At 36.5% G+C, this 21,582-nt stretch overlaps 1 protein-coding gene across 1 annotated transcript; it reads left to right on the top strand.

Moving 5' to 3' along the window:
• Positions 1-260: 260 nt before the first annotated feature.
• Positions 261-20,656, top strand: LOC116521314 (vomeronasal type-2 receptor 26-like). The gene is made up of 6 exons (XM_032235998.1): positions 261-331; positions 7,652-7,943; positions 16,202-17,047; positions 17,667-17,894; positions 18,452-18,578; positions 19,755-20,656. Exons 1-6 carry the CDS (start codon positions 261-263, stop codon positions 20,654-20,656), a joined length of 2,466 nt encoding a protein of 821 aa, XP_032091889.1.
• Positions 20,657-21,582: the final 926 nt, after the last annotated feature.

A 21,582-nucleotide genomic window follows, 5' to 3' on the forward strand; every position in this document is an offset into this window, starting at 1 on the left:
CAAACATTTATACCCCCGGGTTTGAACGAGGAGCCAATGGGGCGTCGAGTAGCTCGACCAATCGGGGCGAGGATTGAACCGGCTCCGCCCGGGAACCAATCAGAAGGGGAGTCCTTTATCCCCGCGCTTGTATTTCCCGCGCTAGTATTCAACACAATCCATTGCCTATTCCTAGATCTTATAAAATACATTTTCCTTCTTTTATAAGGTCAGCTTACAAACATTCAATCAGGAAGTGCAGTCAATAATTCTTTGGTAAAATGGACAAGTATCATTTACAGTTTGGGAGGAAATATTTTACTATAGGAGGCAATGAGACAGCAGGTAGCAGGTAAGGAAGCAAGGAAGCAGGAAGGCAGGTAGTGAGAGTATTCACTAGGGAGGCAGGTTAATGATGTAAAAAGATGCTGGGGACATTGGAATTCTTGGGCATGCAAAAGTTCTCCATCATTTTTTACTGAAATCCCTAAACTGCATTGACACAAATATGGTACTTTTCCTTGCCACTAATTATATATCAAAGATAAATAAAGTAGAAAATTGAAATTGGGATGTTATGAATGGTTAAAATAGATATAAGGTTTCTATACTGTTATTACTGATACCTGCTATTCAGTCATGCCACAGGGAATACAAGTTTCAATTCCAAAATGACCAGAATAATTTCTACATGTGAAATCATCTCTAGATAATATTAAAACTGCTGTAAGAGACTCTTACAATAATTCAAGAAATGGGAGAAGACAGGAATCTAGCTTTGCAGGACATATTTGAATTCACAATATTGACATTAATATTTCTGTTGCTTCTGTTTCCTCACACAGTAAGCCAAATTCAAATTGCAAAATGTAGGGTATGGCATTCCCCACCAAGAGTTCATAGATATTCACAGTCAGGAGAGTTCATTTATGGAGGTATCACTTCCTTGTCTATCGTCCGTGGCAATAAACTGGATTTCAACCAACTTCCACTTGAACCTGACTTATCTGAGGTGTTGGTATTCCTTCCTTACTTTTACTCTTCTCCACTTATATTTCATACTTGGTAAAACAAACTTCTTACACAATTATGCCATTAAACCAGGCAAAGGAGAACAGTCTGGAATAGTTGTCTTCTGTGAGAAGCAGTTAGTGAATCCAAGCAGTGACTTATTTTTTTTCCTGAAGGGAACTTTGAGTCCAGTTGACTGCCTACTTAAATCCTTGAAATTTTCTTAGCAAGATTTTCACTAGTTGCTTCCCACTGTATTCTTGCTAGTGCCAAAAGAGTATGACTAGTTCAAAGTCAACTACTTGATTCATTCACTAATAATACACTAAAATCATGGTCTCCCTATTTCAAAGTTCTGCAAACACCACATCAAACTGGCTCTCTGAATATATATGCTTGAGATTACTGTCAATTTATTTGCCTTCTGAAGGAAGTTAATATATACTCTGTCCCCCTCCTATTTTCCCAACTTATGCCAATATTTTATTACATTTACAATGTCTGTTTTGAAATTAAATGATTAATTTAGTATGAAATGGTTTTAAATTGTAGACTTGTGAACAAACATATTTAGATGCAGATCTTGTCATGATTCTATTGTTATTCACAAAATTTCCAATGGGATGAGATACCTTGATGTGTGTTAATGAACATTTTGCATTTATCAAATACATTTTGACAATATTGTAAGAAATTGACTGCTTGCATTAATTTCATTTAAAATTTCCATGACTTTATAGCTATCTCTCAAATAGTTTTAACTCTCTTTTAGTTTTTTCTTATTATAAAGATCAAAAGAATCTGCCTACCATCACTAAAAAGTGATCTATTCAACTCAAAGAAAAATCCCACCCCAAATACCTTAGCTTAGAAAGGCAGTCTGTGAGAGTCTCACTTATGTTCCAAAAATGATACTTTTGCATCTTTTACCCTTATAATTTGAAGAGTTGTAATAAAGAAAAAATGTTATTGAAGCAAACCTGGGCTACCCCACTACGCTTACTAGGAGAGATAGTTGGTCAAACATTAGGAAATAAACGAGAATATTTGTAGCCCAGATTTCAAATGTGGGTTGCTTGGTGCTCTCTAAACTTGCTTATTTTCTTGCAGACATTTTATTACCCAAGCATTGATGATGTAGCTAGTCTGAGTAATGAAATATCTACAAAAAAGCAATCAAGCTCAGAATGTTGAAATACCAACATATTTGGAAATTTTATTCTCAAATACACTGCATATTGAAGAACAATGATCTTTTTAATCATTCCTCTTTTTTTCATTCCCGAGCAGCTGTCACTTTGAGCTTGCTGATCAGTTTTCCTTTCACTTTGATTCACCTTCCAGCAGCTTGCTGCTTCCCTCAGGTAAGCAAATAAACATGAAAGGGCGGGAGTCTAGCTGTCATGCCTTTTGCAAAATCCACAAGCTGGAGTACACCATGTGGCTGAAAGTGGGTGGGTGGTGGCGGTGGCAGGCTACATTTCGCGAGGGAAAGCCTTCAGGTCTTCTCTAGTGAAAGCCGCAAGCTGACATGTGCCACGTGGTTGAAAGCAGGTGGGCAGCAGCGATGGGCTAGCTTTTGTGAGGAAAGGCATTCAAGACTTCCCTAGTGAAAGCTGTGAGCTGGCATATGCCATGCAGCCAAAAGCGGGTGGACCGCGGCGGCAGTTTAGCTTTTATGGCTTTTGAGAAAGCTGTGAGCTGGTTTACACCACATGGCCAGTAGTGGGTGGGCAGCAACAGCAGCAAGAGCAGTCCATGCTTTCACAGCTTTCATGAAAGTTGCGAGATGACATATGCCATGCGGCCGAAAGCGGGTGGGCAGTGGCGGCGGCTGCAGTCTAGCTTTCATGGCTTTAGTTAGGGAAGGCCTGAAGGTCTTCACTCGTGAAAGCTAACCCGATGCCGCCCACCTGTTTTCAGCCATGTGGGCAGGTCTTCCCTCATGATAGCCATGAGCTGGTATATGCCACGCATCCGAAAGCCTCCCACCCCTCCTCTCCAGCCTCGCATGGCTGGCTAAGCTTGCAGATGACATGCCTAGCTAACTCCAGTTTGGTAAGTTTACCTGTCCTTAACTACTAAGACTAAATACTCTCCAGCTATCTTTATCAAGGCTAAACCTTTCCATTTCTTTTATTTCTCTTGAAGGGGCAAGATATGATCTCTTTCACTTATTTTATTTCTTTTATTCATCTCCCAACATTTCTCAAAAATAATGAGCAAGGTCGCGTAGTGGTTAGAGTGCAGTACTGCAGCCACTTCAGCTGACTGCTGGCTGCAGTTCGGCGGTTCAAATCTCACTGGCTCAAGGTTGACTCAGCCTTCCATCCTTCCGAGGTGGGTGAAATGAGGACCCAGATTGTTGTTGGGGGCAATATGCTGATTCTGTAAACCACTTAGAGAGGGCTGAAAGCCCTATGAAGCGGTATATAAGTCTAACTGCTATTGCTATAATGCATAAAGGGCATCAAGGTGGCACAGTGGTTAAAGTGCAGTACTTCAGAATTCTTCTGCTGCCTGCGGGCTGCCTGAAATTTAGTATTCAAATCTTACCAATCTCAAGGTCATCTCAGTCTTCCATCCATCTGAACAGGGTAAAATGAGACCCAATTTGTTGGGGCAATATACTGACTCTGTAAATTGCTTAGAGAATGCTGTAAAGCACTGTAAAGTGGTGTATAAGTCTAACCAGCTATTGCTATCACCTGGCCCCAGAGATTTAAATGGATTAAGAATATAAAATCATTCCCATATCATTGTTCTATTAATTTCAAGAAAGAGGATTGACTCTTCAAGACACAAGCAATCTCTTCAGAGGACATATTCACCTAGTTTGAACCAGTTTGGGTCAACTGTTCGGGGAAATTTGGCTTCGTCTGCCAAACTGGTTGTGACTACTGGCTGGCCCTGCCCCCTTCCCAGTTGCTACTTGCTCACCTTGCCCTCTCTACCTCTACTTATCTAGCTGCACTTCTGCATATTTCTCCGCACCACTGATGACAAAGGTAAGTCCGTAGGTAACGGGACAGGCATGGACAGGAAAGGTCAAGCTGGCAGAGGGTTGATATCTACAGCAGATGCACTGATGCCCATGGGGGTGGGGAGAATGCAGGAGATTGCAGCAACAAAGACTTTCCCATGTTTTTTCCCAAGCCGGCCTGGCCTGCAAGGGAAGCACCAGGAGATCCTAGCTGCAGTTTATTTATGAGCACCATTGCCCAGGAGAGGCAGGGAGAAAGGCCAGTGGTGCACCTGAGTAAACTGCAGATTAGAGACACCCATCAGATTGCTCGCTTTCTTGCTCAACTGCTCACCGCTCAGACCTACCACCTCTTGCCTTGGCACATCAAAGAGGCTAAGCAGCAGTGAGCATAGACCTCTTGAACTTCAGGAAGCAGCTGCCAGCAATGCCCTCAGGCAAAGTTGCTGTGAACAGGGAGGTTTGATCTCTCCTTTGGAGCCACAAACCTCTTTGTCATCCACCAAGGATCCTCCCAACTCACTTCTCCTCCTCACGAGAAGTGCTCACAAGTGACAAGAGATATGTTGTCTTTGGGAAAACTGCGGCATTGCTCTCATCTGGTCTTCAGTATATGGTTCATCAGCCTCTGGACATTAAGCTCCCACCACCCAGCACCACAGAAGGTTCTAAGGTTCCTTCCCATCCCCCAGGATGGACAGAGAGAGAGAGAGAAAGGGAAGGAGGGAGGGAGAGAAAGGGAGGGAAGGAAAGAGGGAGAGACAAGAGACACAGAGAGTGTGTGGGGGGAGAGAATGCAGAAGGGACAGAAAAAGAGAAGAGACACAGAGACAAGAGATAAAGAGAGAGAGAACATAGAGAGAGAGAGAAAGAGAGAGGGAAGAGAGAGGTGAGAGAGAGAGGAGTGGGAAGAGATGAGAGATAGAAACCAAGATAAAATGAAACAGAAAGGGACGAGAGAGATGAAAATGAGAGAAATAGTGAGGAAAGACAAAGAGATAAGAAATAAATGAGAAAAAAAGAGATGAGATGAGAGAGAGAGAGAGAGAAAGAGATAAGAGTGAGAAGGATAAAGAGAGAGATGAGAGAGGGAATAAAGAGAGAGATAGAGAGATAACCCTGTTTAAAAGAAAATAGAAAAATTGCTCTTTGAGTGTTTAAGGTTGTAGACCACTGCATTAGAGAAAAACCATGGCCATTAAGTAAACCTTGCGGTCATTAAATGAACAACTATGGTTGTTAAACTACCCCTTTTTCCTCAATGGGAATTTATAACTGGAAACTAGAAGGAATTGTTGGAAAAACCTCAGAAATAGAAAATCTCAGTCACATGACTGTGTGGGATGTTGTTGCTACTCAAATGTGTGTGTGTGTGTGTGTCTGTCTGTCTGTCTGTCTGTCTGTCTGTCAAAACTCCAAAAATAGATCAACTAGCTCTGGGGAGGTCAGCCATAAATTATTACACTTGCTAAGCAACCGGCCATTAGTTGAGGACCACTTGTATTTGGTTTGCCTTAAGGGTTCAGAGCTCTGTATGGAATCTGATGTCCTTTGACCATTTGGGGGATTGCCAAAAGTCCAGATGGTGGAATCCTCATAGGGTGGGGCTAGGATTGTGATCACCTAGCCATACCCACCCAATCACATGGCCACCTAATCAAATCCACCAGTCACATGGGAGGTCATAAAATATATGTTTAGCTTTACTATAGGAGGCAGTGAGGAAGCAGGAAGCAGGGAGGGAGGCAAGGAAGTAGGAAGGAAGGTCAGGGAGGATCCAGAGCTGACAGCACAACAGGGAGGGAGGTTAATGATTTAAAAAGATGCTGGGGACATTGGACCCTGGAATTCTAAGCACACAAAAGTTCTCCCTCATAGTACACTGAAATCCCTATACTACATTGATACAAATATGGTGCTTTTTCTCTCCACTAATTATATATCAGAATAAATAAAGTAGAAAAGGGAAATTGGGCTTGTTATGAACAGATAAAACAGATGTAAGGTTTTGATGCTGTTATTACTGATACCTGCTATTTAGTCATTCCACATGGAATACAGGTTTTAATTCCAAAATGATCAGAATAAATATGAATGCAAAATCCTTTCTAGCTATAGCATAACAAAACTGCTGCAAGAAAGTCTCGCAATAATTCAAGGAATGATAGAACACACGAAACAATCTTTGAAGGACATATTTGAATTCACAATATTGATATTAATATTTCTGTTGCTTCTGTTTCCTCACACAGTAAGCCAAACTCAGGTTGCTAAATGTAGGGTATGGCATTCCCCACCAAGAGTTCACGGATATTCACAGTCAGGAGATTTCATCTATGGAGGTATCATTTCCTTGTCTATCGTCAGTGGTAAAAAAATGGACTTCAATCAACTTCCACTCGAACCTGACTTATCTGAGACGTTCATATTCCTTCTTTATATTTTCTCTTCCCTTCTTATATTTCATACTTGATAAAACAAACTTCTTACACAATTATGCCATTAAACCAGGCAAAGGGGAACAGTCTGGAATAGTTGTCTTCTGTGAGAAGCAGTTAGTGAATCCAAGCAGTGACTTATTTTTTTTTCCCCTGACAGGAACTTTGAATCCAGTTGACTGCCTACTTAAATCCTTGAAATTTTCTTAGCAAGATTTTCACTAGTTGCTTCCCACTGTATTCTTGCTAGTGCCAAAAGAGTATGACTAGCTCAAAGTCAACTACTTGATTCATGCCTAATAATACACTAAAATCATGGTCTCCCTATTTCAAAGTTCTGCAAACACCACATCAAACTGGCTCTCTGAATATATATGCTTGAGATTACTGTCAATTTATTTGCCTTCTGAAGGAAGTTAATATATACTTTGTCCCCCTCCTATTTTCCCAAGTGATGCCAATGTTTTATTATATTTACAATGTCTGTTTTGAAATTAAATGATTAATTTAGTATGAAATGGTTTTAATTGTGGACTTGTGAACAAACATATTTAGATGCAGATCTTGTCATGATTCTATTGCTATTCACAAAATTTCCAATGGGATGAGATGCCTTGATGTGTTTAGATGAACATTTTGCATTTATCAAATACATTTTGACAATATTGTAAGAAATTGACTGCGTGCATTATTTTCATTTAAAATTTCCCTCCTCAAATACCTTAGCTTAGAAAGGCAGTTTGTGAGAGTCTCACTTAATGTTCCCAAAATGATACTTTTGCATCTTTTACCTTTATAATTTGAAGAGTGGTAATAAAGAAAAAATGTTGTTGAAGCAAACCTGGGCTACCCCACTATGCTTACTGGGAGAGATAATTGGTCAAACATTAGGAAATTAAAGAAAATATTTGTAGCTCAGATTTCAAATGTGCGTTGCTTGTTGCTCTCTAAACTTGCTTATTTTCTTGCAGACAATTTGTTTCCCAAGCATTGATGATGTTAGCTAGTCTGAGTAATATGTACAAAAGAGCAAGCAAGCTCAGAAAGTTCAAATACCAAGACATTTGGAAATTTTATTCTTAAATACACTGGATATTGAAGAACAATGATCTTTTTAATCAATATCCAACAATTCTTTAATGAACCAGAAAATGTTATAATGAAAAATACTAATAAAATACGACATAATACAATTATGAACTCTCAAATGCTGAAAACATTTAATGATTTTTTTTTTCAGAATAGTGACAGAGAATTACCAGCAAATCTTAGCTTTGGCCTTTGCTGTAAAGGAAATCAATGACAACCCTAGGATGTTAGTAAACATTACACTAGGATTCAATATTTATGACAGCTATTTAAGTTCCAAATGGACCTATCATGCTGCAATACAATTTCTCTCTTTGAAAAACAACCTTGTGCCCAACTACAAATGTGGCATCCAGGATACTCTCTTGGCAGTAACTGAAGATCTGACTTCTGAACGCTCCTATCAGAAACCCAATATTTTGGGCATCTACAAGATTCCACAGGTGGGATATTTCTATGTAGAGAAGGAGATAGAAAATGCATGAGAGATTTTTCATGCCTACAGATTTTCCTCATAGATGCTATTGACAGAAGAGGAAGATGTCATAGAAGAGGATGGGGAAATGATTTTATTCTTGCACAATCAAATTGATCTCTAAGAGTTTAAAGTCTGTTAGAGGTCTAACTGTATATGGTGTATGGCCCATCAAAGCCAAATTCTCAGCATTTGAGGAATGTTCAAAAAGGTAGTTCTTGATTTTTATGTAATTTCATTACCAGTTACGTGACAACTATGTGACATTGCATTGCTGATCATCAATGTTTGGAAGAGGTGAAATAACATACAGACTGAAATATATTTTAATGATTTGCAACTGCATTCCTAATTAATACTTTAAAATGGTAAAATGCAGTAATTTCTAATCCCAGAAATAGATATTTTACTTTGCTTTCTTTTATTTTGCTTTGTTTTACTATATCTAGGATACTTCTACCCTAGAAGAAAGATATTTTGCTCAAAATCACTAACTGCTATGTTATTTCAAAATAGGAATGAATTTCATTTTTTCCACTTAAAAAGTGATTTGTTAAAATTTGTAAATTTTATATGTATAGTAATATTAACATTGGAAGTGTTAAATAGAATTATTAGACAAGATTCAGAAATAAAAGGTATGGAAATCAAAAGAGAAAAAATACAAATTACAGGGATTTGCAGATGACCTTCTATTCATTCTACAAGAACCATTGGAAACTGTCTCTAAGCTAATGGAATAAATAGAGGAATATAGAAATGTGGCAGGACAGAAAATGAATAAAGAAAGGAAGAATTGAAAACATAGTTAAAAATCTTCAGGTAGTTAAGAAAGTAAAATATTTGGGAATTTACTTAACAGCCTGAGGTGCAACAATTAAAGAAAATAAATATACAAGGTTAATACAAGAAATAGAAATGGACTTGGAGAATTGAAAAAAAAAAACTTGCAGCTATCAAGGGTAAGAAAGATAGCAACTATAAAAATAAATGTCCTGCCAAAGCTATTGTTTTTGCTTCAAACCATTCTTGTAAAATTAGATGATGCATTTGATGAACTAAATGCAATAATTTTGAAATATGTCTGGCAAGGAAGAAGAGTAAGAATAAGACTGAAAATGTTCCAAGAATCCAAAACAATGGATTGGGAGCTTTATTACCAGGCCTCGGCACTGACTTAGGTGAATAATTGATAAATCCCAGAAATAGAAGATGGCTACTGTTGGAGGGACATGATCTTCAATAGGGATGGCATGCCTTTCTGTGGTATGGAAAAAATAAAATATATAGATACTTTCAAAGACATTATGTAAGGAATGCTCCATTCCTAATTAGAGAAAAAGTTAAGGCAAAAGATTATATGAAAATACCAGTCTGGCTTTCCACAATGGAAGCAAATGTTGTAAATTTGGAAAGAAATTGTAATGTATAAAAATATTTTAAATGAGAAAGGGGAGCTTAAAACCAAACAGGAATTACAAAACTCAGGGGTGGACCTTACATGGTGGCCACAATACTATCTAGATGTAAAAAGATGTAAAGATATATTGTTACTATAAAGTGCCAACAAAACTTTATCAGATACTACTAGGAACAGATGAAAAGTTGATAAAGAAAATCTATAGCTATTTATTAAGCCTTAAAATGGAAGATGAACAAGTGAAAGAAACAATGTTAGCATTGACAAAAAAATGGATATACTATAGAACTAGATAAATAGCAAAAACTTTGGGGTATAAGTTAAAAATTGAAATGGCAACCACCTACAAGGGAAATCTGCATAGAAAAATTTATAGGAGGCATTTGCCTCCAGCAAGGCTAGCAAAGATGTTTAAACCCATGTCCACCAAATGTTGGAAATGCAAGCAGATATCAGGTTTATATTCCCATAAGTAGTGGAAATGCTCAAACGCAAAAAAAAGCTGGATGTAAATACAAATATGGTTAGGGAAAATGACAAAGCAACACATAGATTTAAAGCCAGAAATATTTTTTAGGTATATTGCCAGAAAAATATAACAAAGTGAATGTATATTTAATATTACATGTTTTGACCAAAGTGAGAATTGCATTTGCATAACATTGGAAAATGAGGAAACACCTATAGATGAAAATATAATTAAAATATATATTAAATGCGGAAATGGGTAGGTTAACATTAAAGATAAAGAACAAAGAAGACACAAAATTTTTAACTTGGGATTTGTTTTATCAATGGTTAGATATTAAAGATAGAAAATAGAAGTAGGAAGAATATTATTATGTACAAGTAAAGAATATTATTACTTTTAATATTTTACATATATGTTTTTAAAAACCTGCACTGTTTACTAAATACTTAAATATGTTAAAAGAAAAATGTAATAATATATATATTTTTTTAAACCTGGAAATTGGAGAACAATTTAATGGAAAGGTAAAGATCTCTTAAGTGCATTAGATTTGATCATATATTATTAAAGTTCCATGATTGTAATAAATGCAAAAAAAAAATCAATGAAAAATTATATAACTGAATAAGTCCCACTTTCTTTTTTTTTTCCTTCAAGTTTTTTATTTTATTTTATAACATAAAATTTCATTTTCAACTAAACAGTGTGCTGTCTGGGTACAAATAGTTTTAGGAAATAGTAATAAAAATATTTACAATGGTGTTCATTGCATTAGTAACAACAACAACAACAGCTTAGAACATCCTATATTTTGAGAATATACTTGGATGCTGACAGCAACCTGTCAGCCATCAACCCCAGTTCAATGGTATTTGTTTTCCAATTTCATAACATATAATCACATGTATACTATTACATAGCCAATATCCTATTGTATTAAGTAGTAATTACATCAGTTCCTCTTGTCATCAACGCCCAGAAAGATAAAAACCCATCATTAGCTCTTCTGCTTCCTTAGACCTCTTTCTTCTACCTCTCTCCTACCTCCTTTCTTCCCTCCATCATACTTTTCTACTCTACTTCCCCTTCCTTTCTTCTTCTCCTCTCTCTTCATTCCACTCCTCCTTATCCTCATCTTCCCCCCTTACCCTCTCTCCTATCCCGCTCTTCCTATCTTTCTTCTCTCCTCTGTTTCCCCGAGGAGTTCAATGGTATTTGTGATACATGTATTGCTACCAAAAGTATCTGCTTATAGTTCATTGTTACCTCCACCATCAAACTTCTCCCCTCTTCATCTACAAACATTTGTCTAGCATTTATTGTTTCTTTAATATATAAGTCTACCCCTCTTTTTTTTGCTGTACTAGTTAAGAGTATAATTTCCCAATTTTAGGATATTCCAATAATTTATTATGTTGTTTTCTTATTTTAATTGAACAAAAACACAAAAAAAGAATCATCCTTCATTAAATCTTGTAGAAAGTGTGTCGATTGGTTACAGATAACTTTTGTGCATTTCTTCCATAGGCATAACTTATAGTTCATTTAGATTATACACTTTAGAACAAAAATCTTTATAAATCTTACTATCAATGTACCACAATTCTCTTTTGACTACAATTATTTGAACCTGCTTTTACCTCAAATCATTCATACTTAAAGACACAACCACATAATGGCATTCATTAGCTATTTCAAAAAATCCTCCAATAACATTACACCTTTATGACATCTTCTAAGTAAAAGTCAATTAATAAAGTTTCTAAACCTTCCCCCCCCCCTATTTCCCTCCGACTAGCTGTTTAGAATTTGTATCTAAGTTACTTTTGCCAATACCATAGCATGTATACATTATTTAAGAATATCCATTGACATTTTCTTGTAATTATTATAATCAGCTAAAATCATTTATTATTTATGTACCATCTACTCTCATCAGACCCCCCCCCAAAAAAAATCCTTACACCTTTATGACACAATCTAAATAAAAAGGTGTTAATAAAATTTATAGGTCTTTTTCCCAGATTGCAATTTGCAATTTATACCCATATTTCTTTTACTAGTTTGTCAGTACATGTATATATCATTAATCTGTATCCATTATCATTTCATTATTGTTATTTTAGTTAATTATTTGTTAATGAATAAACATTTAATAACAATCTAAAACAATCTAAGAATTACTAAATTCCTACTTATTGGTCACCAAAATCAACTATTTTTATTATCAACTTTCATTGTCAACCTGTATCTTTCCAGTAACAAACAGTCTTATTTGTCTTGCCAATTGTGGTATCAGTCTTCTTTTTTCTCTTTCATAAGGTTTCTATAGACTTCTCTCTGCACTTTGTTGCTTGAAGGATCTCTCAGGTAATCTCGTTGCCCTTCAGCTGCTACTAAAATTAGCTTGTCTTGGTTGTCAACCTTGCTTCTGAAAAAAATTCTCTTCTTAAATCCATCATCATTAGCATTTTTTTTCTTCTGTATCTTGGAATCTGGGATAAAACTCCAATTTGTCGAATTCCCTTTTCCATATTTCCTTCTTTCCATTTTCACCCACATTTGCTCCATTAATAAATACATCTTTTGTCTTGTCTTTATCTTCTATGTCTTCATTCTCGCCGTTAATTTTTGGGGCTCCAACCCCTTCATCTTTTGCTGTGAGGAAGCCTAGTCTTTCCAACTTCTTCTCAATTCTCCCATATCCTTCCAATATATTTTGAATTTCAGCCAAGATATTTTGGAATTTTAAGGTTTCCTCATCTGAATATTGAGCCATGTTTCCAAAAAAGGAGGAGGAAAGAAAGAAAAAAAAACCTAATAGCCACTGCCACTCTAGCCTTCCTTGCCTCTTTTATTTTTTTATTTATGTTAACTTGAACACAAGTTCTTTTATGCTCTTCAAAGGAGAAAGGTTCTGTTTTTCCCCTTTCTCTCCCCTGCCAAAATAGTTCTCAAAGACACCTGCGAAAACAAATCATGCCCTTGGCTCCTTATCAGTTTCTGTAAACAAGTTGCAAACCCTTCAGCTACAAAATCAGTAAGATCAAAGAAGGAAAGAGAAGAGATATGTTGTTTCAAAAACTCCAGCCTCTGACCTCCAAGTGGCAGTGTTGCTACTTTTCACTTTATTAGAAAGTCAATATTTTCTAATACTTATCTCTGGCTTATAGGAAACAAAGTTCCTTAAATTTCTTTGAAATTTAATAACAAGTAATAGGAAGAATTGTTAAAATAAAAAGGAAGAATTTAATCCAGAAGTCAAAAAATAAAGCATCGAAAAGCAGAAGAAGAAAAAATCAATCCGTTCACTTTAAGAGGAGAAATGAGAAACGTTGCGAGCACTTCAGTCCACAAAGTATAGTTACAAAGAAAAAAAATAAGTTTTCCAAAGCAATCCAATATAAGTTAATTTCGATGCTTAATTCTTTTGCTTAAGGATCTAATTTGGCTTTATAGAAAAAAATATTTAGGCAGTGTTTCCCAAAATAGAAAAAATACCTCACCAAATGGACTCACTTTCTCTTTTCACTTCCTTCCTTCTGGAGCCATCTTAACTTCATCAGCCTGGGGGCTACCTGTTTACCGCCGGCTTGAAGCACTTCCCTTTGGTCAATCAGGGACTTTGTGATGTCCCTGAGACCAGAAAGGCTTTGTCTTCCTGATCACTATCTCTGAGAGCCTGTTTAGGTCCCAATGGACTGTCCAGCAGCAAAAGTATTAATGGTGTTCTTGGAGTATCAAGACCACACATTGTGACATCGTGACATTGGCTCCTCCTATGTTGTTTTCTGATGTAGAAATTAAATCTAACTTTAGTTTTCCTAGTTTTACTAATTTATTAAAAGTCCTTTTTCTTTTTATAGGAAAATTCAGTCCATTTGTTTCAATTAACAGCAATTTTATTTCTTCTTCCATAGTTTTACTTGTAGATAGGTCTTGTTGTTCTAATTGCTCTTATTTCTCTGTGCTCTTTTATCCTTGCACCTTCTTATTCTTCTCTTTCCTTTAGTTCTGTTTCGTCTTCTTTTTGTTGTGCATTTCCCTCTCCTGATGCTTCCTCTTATATTTTATCATCTACAGTAGTTTATCTCTCTTTTTTCTCATTTGACCCAAACAGCTGGTTATAAAATTGCTCTGCTTTCTTTATAGAATCTAGTCTATGGCTTGTTCCATCCAGGTTTCTCTCAGGTATCAGCCATCTGAAATTTATTTAATGTATAATTAGTTGTCTTGTCAAAAATTGGTATTGTTTTTTTGTATCTCTTACTCTTCTAGGAATCTGTTTCAGAACTACTATTCTCTTCCTTTGTATTTTAGTGGATGATCTCTTACTCTTTGAAGTATCTCTGCTCTTATTGCCTTTTTAGTAAATCACATATGTACCTTTCTGGGAAGTTTGTTCCTTGACACATACATATCTTGTATATACATTGAATATTTCATCTATTGCAGCACACATCTCCTGCTTATCCCCCTCCAGGTCATTGCTATCCGCCAACAATTCTGCCATTATCTCTGCGAGATAATAAACTTGTTCTTCTCCTTTTTCTTCCTCAATGTTCTGAAACCTCAAAAAGTATTCAGCTTTATTTATCTCCAATGTAATTACTGTTCTCCCAAGATTTTTATCTTCCTGTGTAAGTCTATTGTCTATGTCTTCCACTTTTTTTCTGTTTGTTCTGATTTCTATTCTATTTTCTGGATCTATTATTCCTTTTTTAGTTATTATTTGTTGAATATTCTCCATTTTATCATCCATCCTTTCCATTATTTCTTTTATGTCTTCAATTTTTTTTTGTAGCTTCTTGAAGTACTTGGAGCATTGATTTCAATTCTACTTGCATCATGTTCACTTTTTCCTATTGCAACATGCTATCCAAATATCTTTGACTTGCTTGACTAGATGCTGTTAAGGATAATGATGATGATGGCGCAGATGCATTTCCTCCCCTAATTTACCTAGTTGAGGAACTTCTCATTTTGGATAATATGAAAAACATTAAGGAATTTAAAAGAGATAATTAAGATTAGCAGACAATTTATACTAATGTTTCCTCAATTCTAAACTAACTTCCCACTTTTAAATAATATTTTTACAAGTCAAATCACCACCAAATCCCTTTTTCTTTTACCTGTCTTCTAATTCTCAGTCTCCAAGTAATTTCACACTTTCTTTTTATTGTAATCCAAAAAAATTGTTTCTTAGTCCCCAACTTCTTCAAACACTGTTCTCTTTTCTTGATAAATTTGTAATCGACATAGGCCCACCAAGCCCCAGAGTTTAAAAACAAAAGCTCATAAATCACTAAAAGGAGAGTTAAGGTGGGGAGAGAAAGTAGTAATTCCCTGCTATTTGCTGGTTTCTGTTTACTCTGCCGATTAAATTTAGGCTTGGTGGGCCTATGTCGATTACATTTCCACATAAGTTCAAAGAGCTACAATGTTTAAAAACTTATACTGTTTCACTCTTTGTCTCTGCTATCCCATGTTAACAATTTGCCATTGCAGGTGTTATTTGTAGCAAAAAAGCTAATCTTCAGTGGACAGTCAAGGTCATTCTTTCACTCACTTTTACTTCTTTGTGTTTTTCTCCACCTGTAGATGTCACTGTTTCTCCAATTCGTTCCTTTTCCTCTCTCATTAACTTGTATTGTATTAAATGATCCAAAGCTTTTTAAAAGTTCCAAGAGTCAGAATTTCATATTTCAAAAAAAGTACAAATTAGACAATATTGTAGTTAAAATTGCAGTCTGACATTTCTAGCTTTAAACAAATTTTTCTTCCCTGAAAGGTTCTCTTTTCACTATTTCAATTTCTATAGATACCTCCCAAGATTGCTCACCACTATTCTTGGATAATGGAAAACAAACAATTCCACCTCCTTCTCTTTGACTCCCAATAGAACTCAGGTTTGTTTTTAGGAGGCAAGTTCCTCAACAGAATTTGGAAAAGTCTCATTAAGATCAACCACACTGTTCCTCAGTTTTTATGCTTGCTTCATTGGTCGGCTGTCACAGCTTCCATCAGGCACACAACGGCCATCTTTTTGTTCCCACCAGATTGAGAGCTTCCTCCAGATCAAACAAGGAGCCTGTGGTCTCCTTGTGATCAACAGAGTTTTCTCGCTGTCTTCATCACTCCTCCAGGATGACTTGGGTCCCTTGGAACCTCGTGACAAGTCAAATTCCACACAATTCCATGTAACCCCATGGAGATGTGTCATATCACCACAACATCAGGCCCACCTCCAACTACTTTCCATACCTTATTGAAATAGTGGACATTCATGATCATTTGAAAAACAGTATTTCTTATCTGAATATCTTTTCAGTTCATCTATGGCTCTGGAATGGTGCTGACAGAAAAGGACCATCTTCTTTACTACTATCAGATGACTCCAAATCTACTTCATCAATATAGAGGGATTATGAAATTACTGCAGCATTTTAACTGGAATTGGATCACATTCTTTATTGCCAATGGGATGCATTTAGAGACTGTTATGAATGTCATCATTCCAGAATTTGCAAAAAATGGTATCTGTACTGCAAAGGTATACACATTTGTTTTGTGTCATGGTGAAAACCGCATGAAATGTATAGAAAAATCTTATTATGATGTCATGAATAGCAAAGCCAAGATTCTGATTTTCAGTGGAGACCTGCGTTCCATGATTTTATTGAGATGGTTGCTATCTTTTAAATTTGGGCAAATTATAGGAAAAACTAAAGGCCATGTTTGGCTTCTAACCGTTGGGATGGAGCTGAAAAACATCATTACAACCATTGAGACGCCACTACATGAATTCCACGGTTCATTTTCCTTTACAGTACATTCTGATGAAATCCAGGGATTCCAGCAATTTCTCCAGAATAGAAACCCTTTGAATTCAGAAGGGGATGGTTTCATCAGAGATTTCTGGGCTCAGACATTTGACTGTCCATTCCAGGACTCTAGGTTCCATCCTAAGAATAGGGATGCCTGCACAGGGATGGAAAGACTAGAGAACCTTCCTGAGCATGTCTTTCCCATGAGAATCACAGGCCAAAGCTATAGCAACTATAATGCTGTTTATGCTGCGGCTCATGCCTTACATGTCATCTATGCATCAATATTCAGACAAAAGGCAATGAATGAAAAGGAAAAAAGGAAATATCTAAATCAGCAGCTCTGGCAGGTAATGACCCAAAAATTATAAAAAAAGAATGATATGTGGTACTTTTGATTTGGCAAAGTTGCAATATCATTTGGTCCTAACCAGTATTGTCAATGAGAACCTATAGTTCATTTTATAGGTAATCAATATTGTATTTTTGTTGGTTAATGTTTCATTGCAATCATGAATTCATTTCCACAAAAGAGTTGAAATTGCAGTTTAAAAAGAATGAAGAAAGTCAATCTGTGCAACCAATAGTCATATAAGGTATAAAGAATATTGGAGTTTAAAAGTTATATGATGCCCGTGAATTTAAATACCATACTATTTCACTCTTATTTCATGTTTTCTGAAAATTCTTATTTTTTTGGTTTCAAACCCAAAGTTAATGAATCTCAAGATAAAGCAATTTAAAATTTGATCAGAAAAATAAAACCCAAAGTTAATGAATCTCAAGATAAAGCAATTTAAAATTTGATCAGAAAAATAAAAATGAAAAAAGTTGAACAAATAAAGGGATCCTAAGTGATGCTGAAATGACAGTTTTGATGTCAGGTGACCTTCCTTTACATTGTCTCTGAATCTAGAACTGGATCCTGCAAAACGTTTTTAATTTTTGCCTTTTTATTTCCCATTTCAGCTTTCTAATCTGCTAAAAACATTATCATTTAATAACACTGCTGGAGATGAAATTTCCTTTGATCAGGAGGGCTTTCTACTTGCAGGAATTGACATCATTAATTGGATTACATTCCCAAATGAATCTTTTATTGGATTGAAAGTTGGCAGGATGGATCCATGGGCACCTCCACACAAACAATTTAACATCAGGGAAGAGGATATTGTATGGCATCCTCTATTTAACCATGTAAGTTACATCTTATTATCACATATGGAATGACTTCAGCTACTTGATTTTTTTTCTCGGATCCTCAAGCCATTAATATCAGTGAATACATTCTCTTCCTTGCAGGGTTCCAATCTCAGTTCTTCCAGATAATGTTTGTGTTCTTGATCAGAGTTCTCTGGATTTCTCTCAAGGTGCAGCCTGTTGAGGAAACCCAAGAAAAGGCTTCAGAAAATTTAATCAAGTTTCCTTAAATTTTTCCTTGGTCAGTATTGGCCATAAATAATGTGATATATTATACAATACTAACACAAGTTGGAAATGCTAATAATATTTTACTGGGTATTTTGAGAAAGGATTATCTTTGTCTCAAAAGATTGACACTTTTTCTTAAATTGTAGTAATCACAGCTAAATCAATTATTAAATGTTAAGGAATATTTTATTTTCTCTAAAATAATGTTTTAGTTAGATTGATTCTACTAACAACTTGAAAATGTCACTATTCTATACTCAAGCATTAATATTTCTGAGATCAAATCTTGTAGGATGATTCTCTTCATCTTATCTTGCCAACAGATACGACCTATCTCTCTGTGTAATGCCAATTGTCAGCCTGGCTACCAGAAAGAAACAAAGGAGGGAGAACCATTTTGTTGTTACAATTGTGTGCCTTGTCCGAAAGGGTGGATTTCTAACAAAACAGGTGAGATGTTAGTTAAAATAAAAGATCAAACAACAACTACAACAAAGGGCTGTGACATGTTTTTCTATAGCTGTTTCCTACTTTTCTTGTAATATGAATAACCACTGTCTATAAAGAGTCCTACATGTGTGTTGAGGAAATGAGATGTAAAACCTGTCAGACTTGTTCCTGTCAGGTCACTTAGGAAAGAAAAAACCTTGACTCCATTAATTTCCTAAGGGTTGCTGAGTGAAGAAAAGTCAGGCTAGAATTAAATTTTCCACATGAAAGATTATATGCTTTCCCCCTTATTCCAGCCCTCTCACCAAGACCAGTTTGTCTTCAGCCAATGAAGAGCCACACAGGCTTTTTTTGAGAATCAGTGAGATGTTTGAGGCAATCCACCTTCCATTCTCAGGTTGCAGGGCCTTTGAGTATTGGCACAAAGTGTGGTTCCATACTTCTCTGGCCTTCATCAAGTTCTCATCACCCCTCCACATTTCCCGTGTCATCACTGCATATGTTTATTGTCCATTTGCCCCCCACCCACACAGTGATCCCTCCACCCAGGATGTCCACAAGGTGTAAAGCCAAATATGGCAGAAATGACAATTCCAAAGAGTTGTTTAACATGTTTGGGCCGTCTCTAAATTAGGATTACTCGAGAATGATTTATATTAACTGGTAATATTAATTCCAGAGATGTTTTCTCCATCTAGATTGAAGCAAAATGGGGGAGCTTTGATCAGCAAACTTTCATCCACTTGAGTTTGTATCCCAGTTTTACATCTACTGGAACCATACTGCCCAGGATGCAACACTCTTTCTTTTCATTCTGCTTGGCCACTTGATATCGTTCACAATATTATTCACCAATATCATGATTTGCTTTGTTGTCCGTGTACTTTAGAATAGTTTCTTTTAAAAAAAGAAAAAGTGACTCAGCAGTGCATGCAACAATTTATAGGCTTTTATGTTACTTCAGATCAAACAAATTGTCAAATAAAAAGGGGTGTTCTTTGTTCATTCTTGGAGTCATTCATCCTCTAGCAGGTCATCTGTTACATCCTTTCAAATTTGCCTATATTTTTTAAAATGTCATTAAAGATTCCACTGCAGGTACTATACAGCTAACTCAAATAATTAAAAACTGATACATTATTACTTTTTTTCTTTTAATTTGGCGACCTTTTGCAGATATAGACAATTGTTTCAAATGTCCACCAGACCAATATGCAAACAAGCAACAGAATGGATGCATTCCAAAGGTCATTAGCTATTTGTCCTATGAAGAACCTCTGGTTATGAGCATAGCTACTTGTACAGTCTTGTTGTCTGCTACTACTGTTCAGATTTTGAAGACATTTAGGAAGCATCACAATACTCACATAGTGAAAGCAAACAACCGTGATCTTTCTTACCTTCTTCTCATCTCACTTCTGCTCTGTTTTCTTAGCTCATTCCTCTTCCTTGGCAGACCACTAACAATAACATGTCTCCTCCGCCAAACTACTTTTGGGGTCATTTTCACCATGGCAGTTTCTTGTGTGTTGGCAAAAACCCTTATTGTAGTTCTGGCTTTCATGGCCACAAAGCCAGGATCCCAGATGAAGAAGTGGACGGGGAAACGACTGGCCAGCTTAATTGTTGTTTCTTGCACTTTTCCTCAAGTAGGCATCTGTGTTGTGTGGCTCACAATATCTCCCCCCTTCCCAGATAGTGATATGCTTTCAATGAGTGAAGAAGTTGTCCTTCAATGTAATGAATCATCATCCATCATGTTCTATCTTGTTTTGAGCTACCTAGGATTACTGGCCATTGCCAGCTTCACTGTAGCTTTCTTTGCCCGGAAGTTGCCAGACACTTTTAATGAAGCCAAATTCATCACTTTCAGCATGTTGGTGTTCTGCAGTGTGTGGCTGACTTTTGTTCCAACTTACCTGAGCACCAAAGGAAAATACATGGTCACTGTGGAGATCTTCTCCATCTTAATCTCTAGTGCCGGATTGCTGGGGTGCATCTTTGGTCCCAAATGCTACATTATTCTGTTGAGACCTGAGCTGAACAAAAGAGAGCATTTAATCAGCAAAAAAACCTGAAGATGTCAATTTTGCAGTGGCAGCATCCTCAATAGTACCAGAAGAGGGTTGGAGTGACATTTAAGCATTATAGATTTTTATATTCATGAGTTAAGTTCTTTCTTTCTTTCTTTCTTTCTTTCTTTCTTTCTTTCTTTTCTCTCTCTCTCTCTCTCTCTCTCTCTCTTTTTCTCAACATATCTCTTTCCCTCTGTCTGTGTCTGTTTCTCTCTCTGTCTTCCCTTTGCCTATTACTTCCTTCCTTCCTTCCTTCCTTCCTTCCTTCCTTCCTTTTCTCCCTCTTTCCATTTTATATATTTTGTGCTTTATACACAGTGCTCATTTTCTGGAACACACATATAGTGGCCATAATCTGATATCTAAATTAACCAAATCCCTTTCAAAATGTAACATAATTTTATTACAGTATACTGGATGTCCAACAAAGTGGAGCATCCCTGGCAAAAAGCAGAGGCACAATCCTTATACATTTGGCCTGCTACATATGAAAGACGTGATCTCAAAAAATAAATAATAAAGATATAAAAGCTTCCAGTAACAGCCTTTGCGAGAACAGCTTGAAAATGGCAGTCTCGAGTGAGACCCACAAAGTTCAGCTGGTAACTGCTGCCAAGAAACCCTTCAGGATCATAGCCTCCCAGAAGGGGAGGTGAAGGAAGGTGAAGCATTTTGCTTACCATGAGAAATATGTGAATTCCTCGTTTAGTCTGAAGCAAGCTCACCAGAATGTCAGCAGGCACACCCGCCATTGCTGGCAGTCAGAAAGCTGTGACAATGGGGAACCAAGATTGTGCAGAAGCAGTGTAATGACAGAGCATTGAAACTGGGTGAGAAATTGCCAACTTTTAACATAATGGCTTGCAGTAACAAAAAGAATATGAAAAGAAGACTCATAAGCTTAAATTAGCTGCACACCAAACACCCAG

Source organism: Thamnophis elegans, chromosome Z, assembly GCF_009769535.1.
Source record: "Thamnophis elegans isolate rThaEle1 chromosome Z, rThaEle1.pri, whole genome shotgun sequence".
NCBI lineage: Eukaryota > Metazoa > Chordata > Lepidosauria > Squamata > Colubridae > Thamnophis > Thamnophis elegans.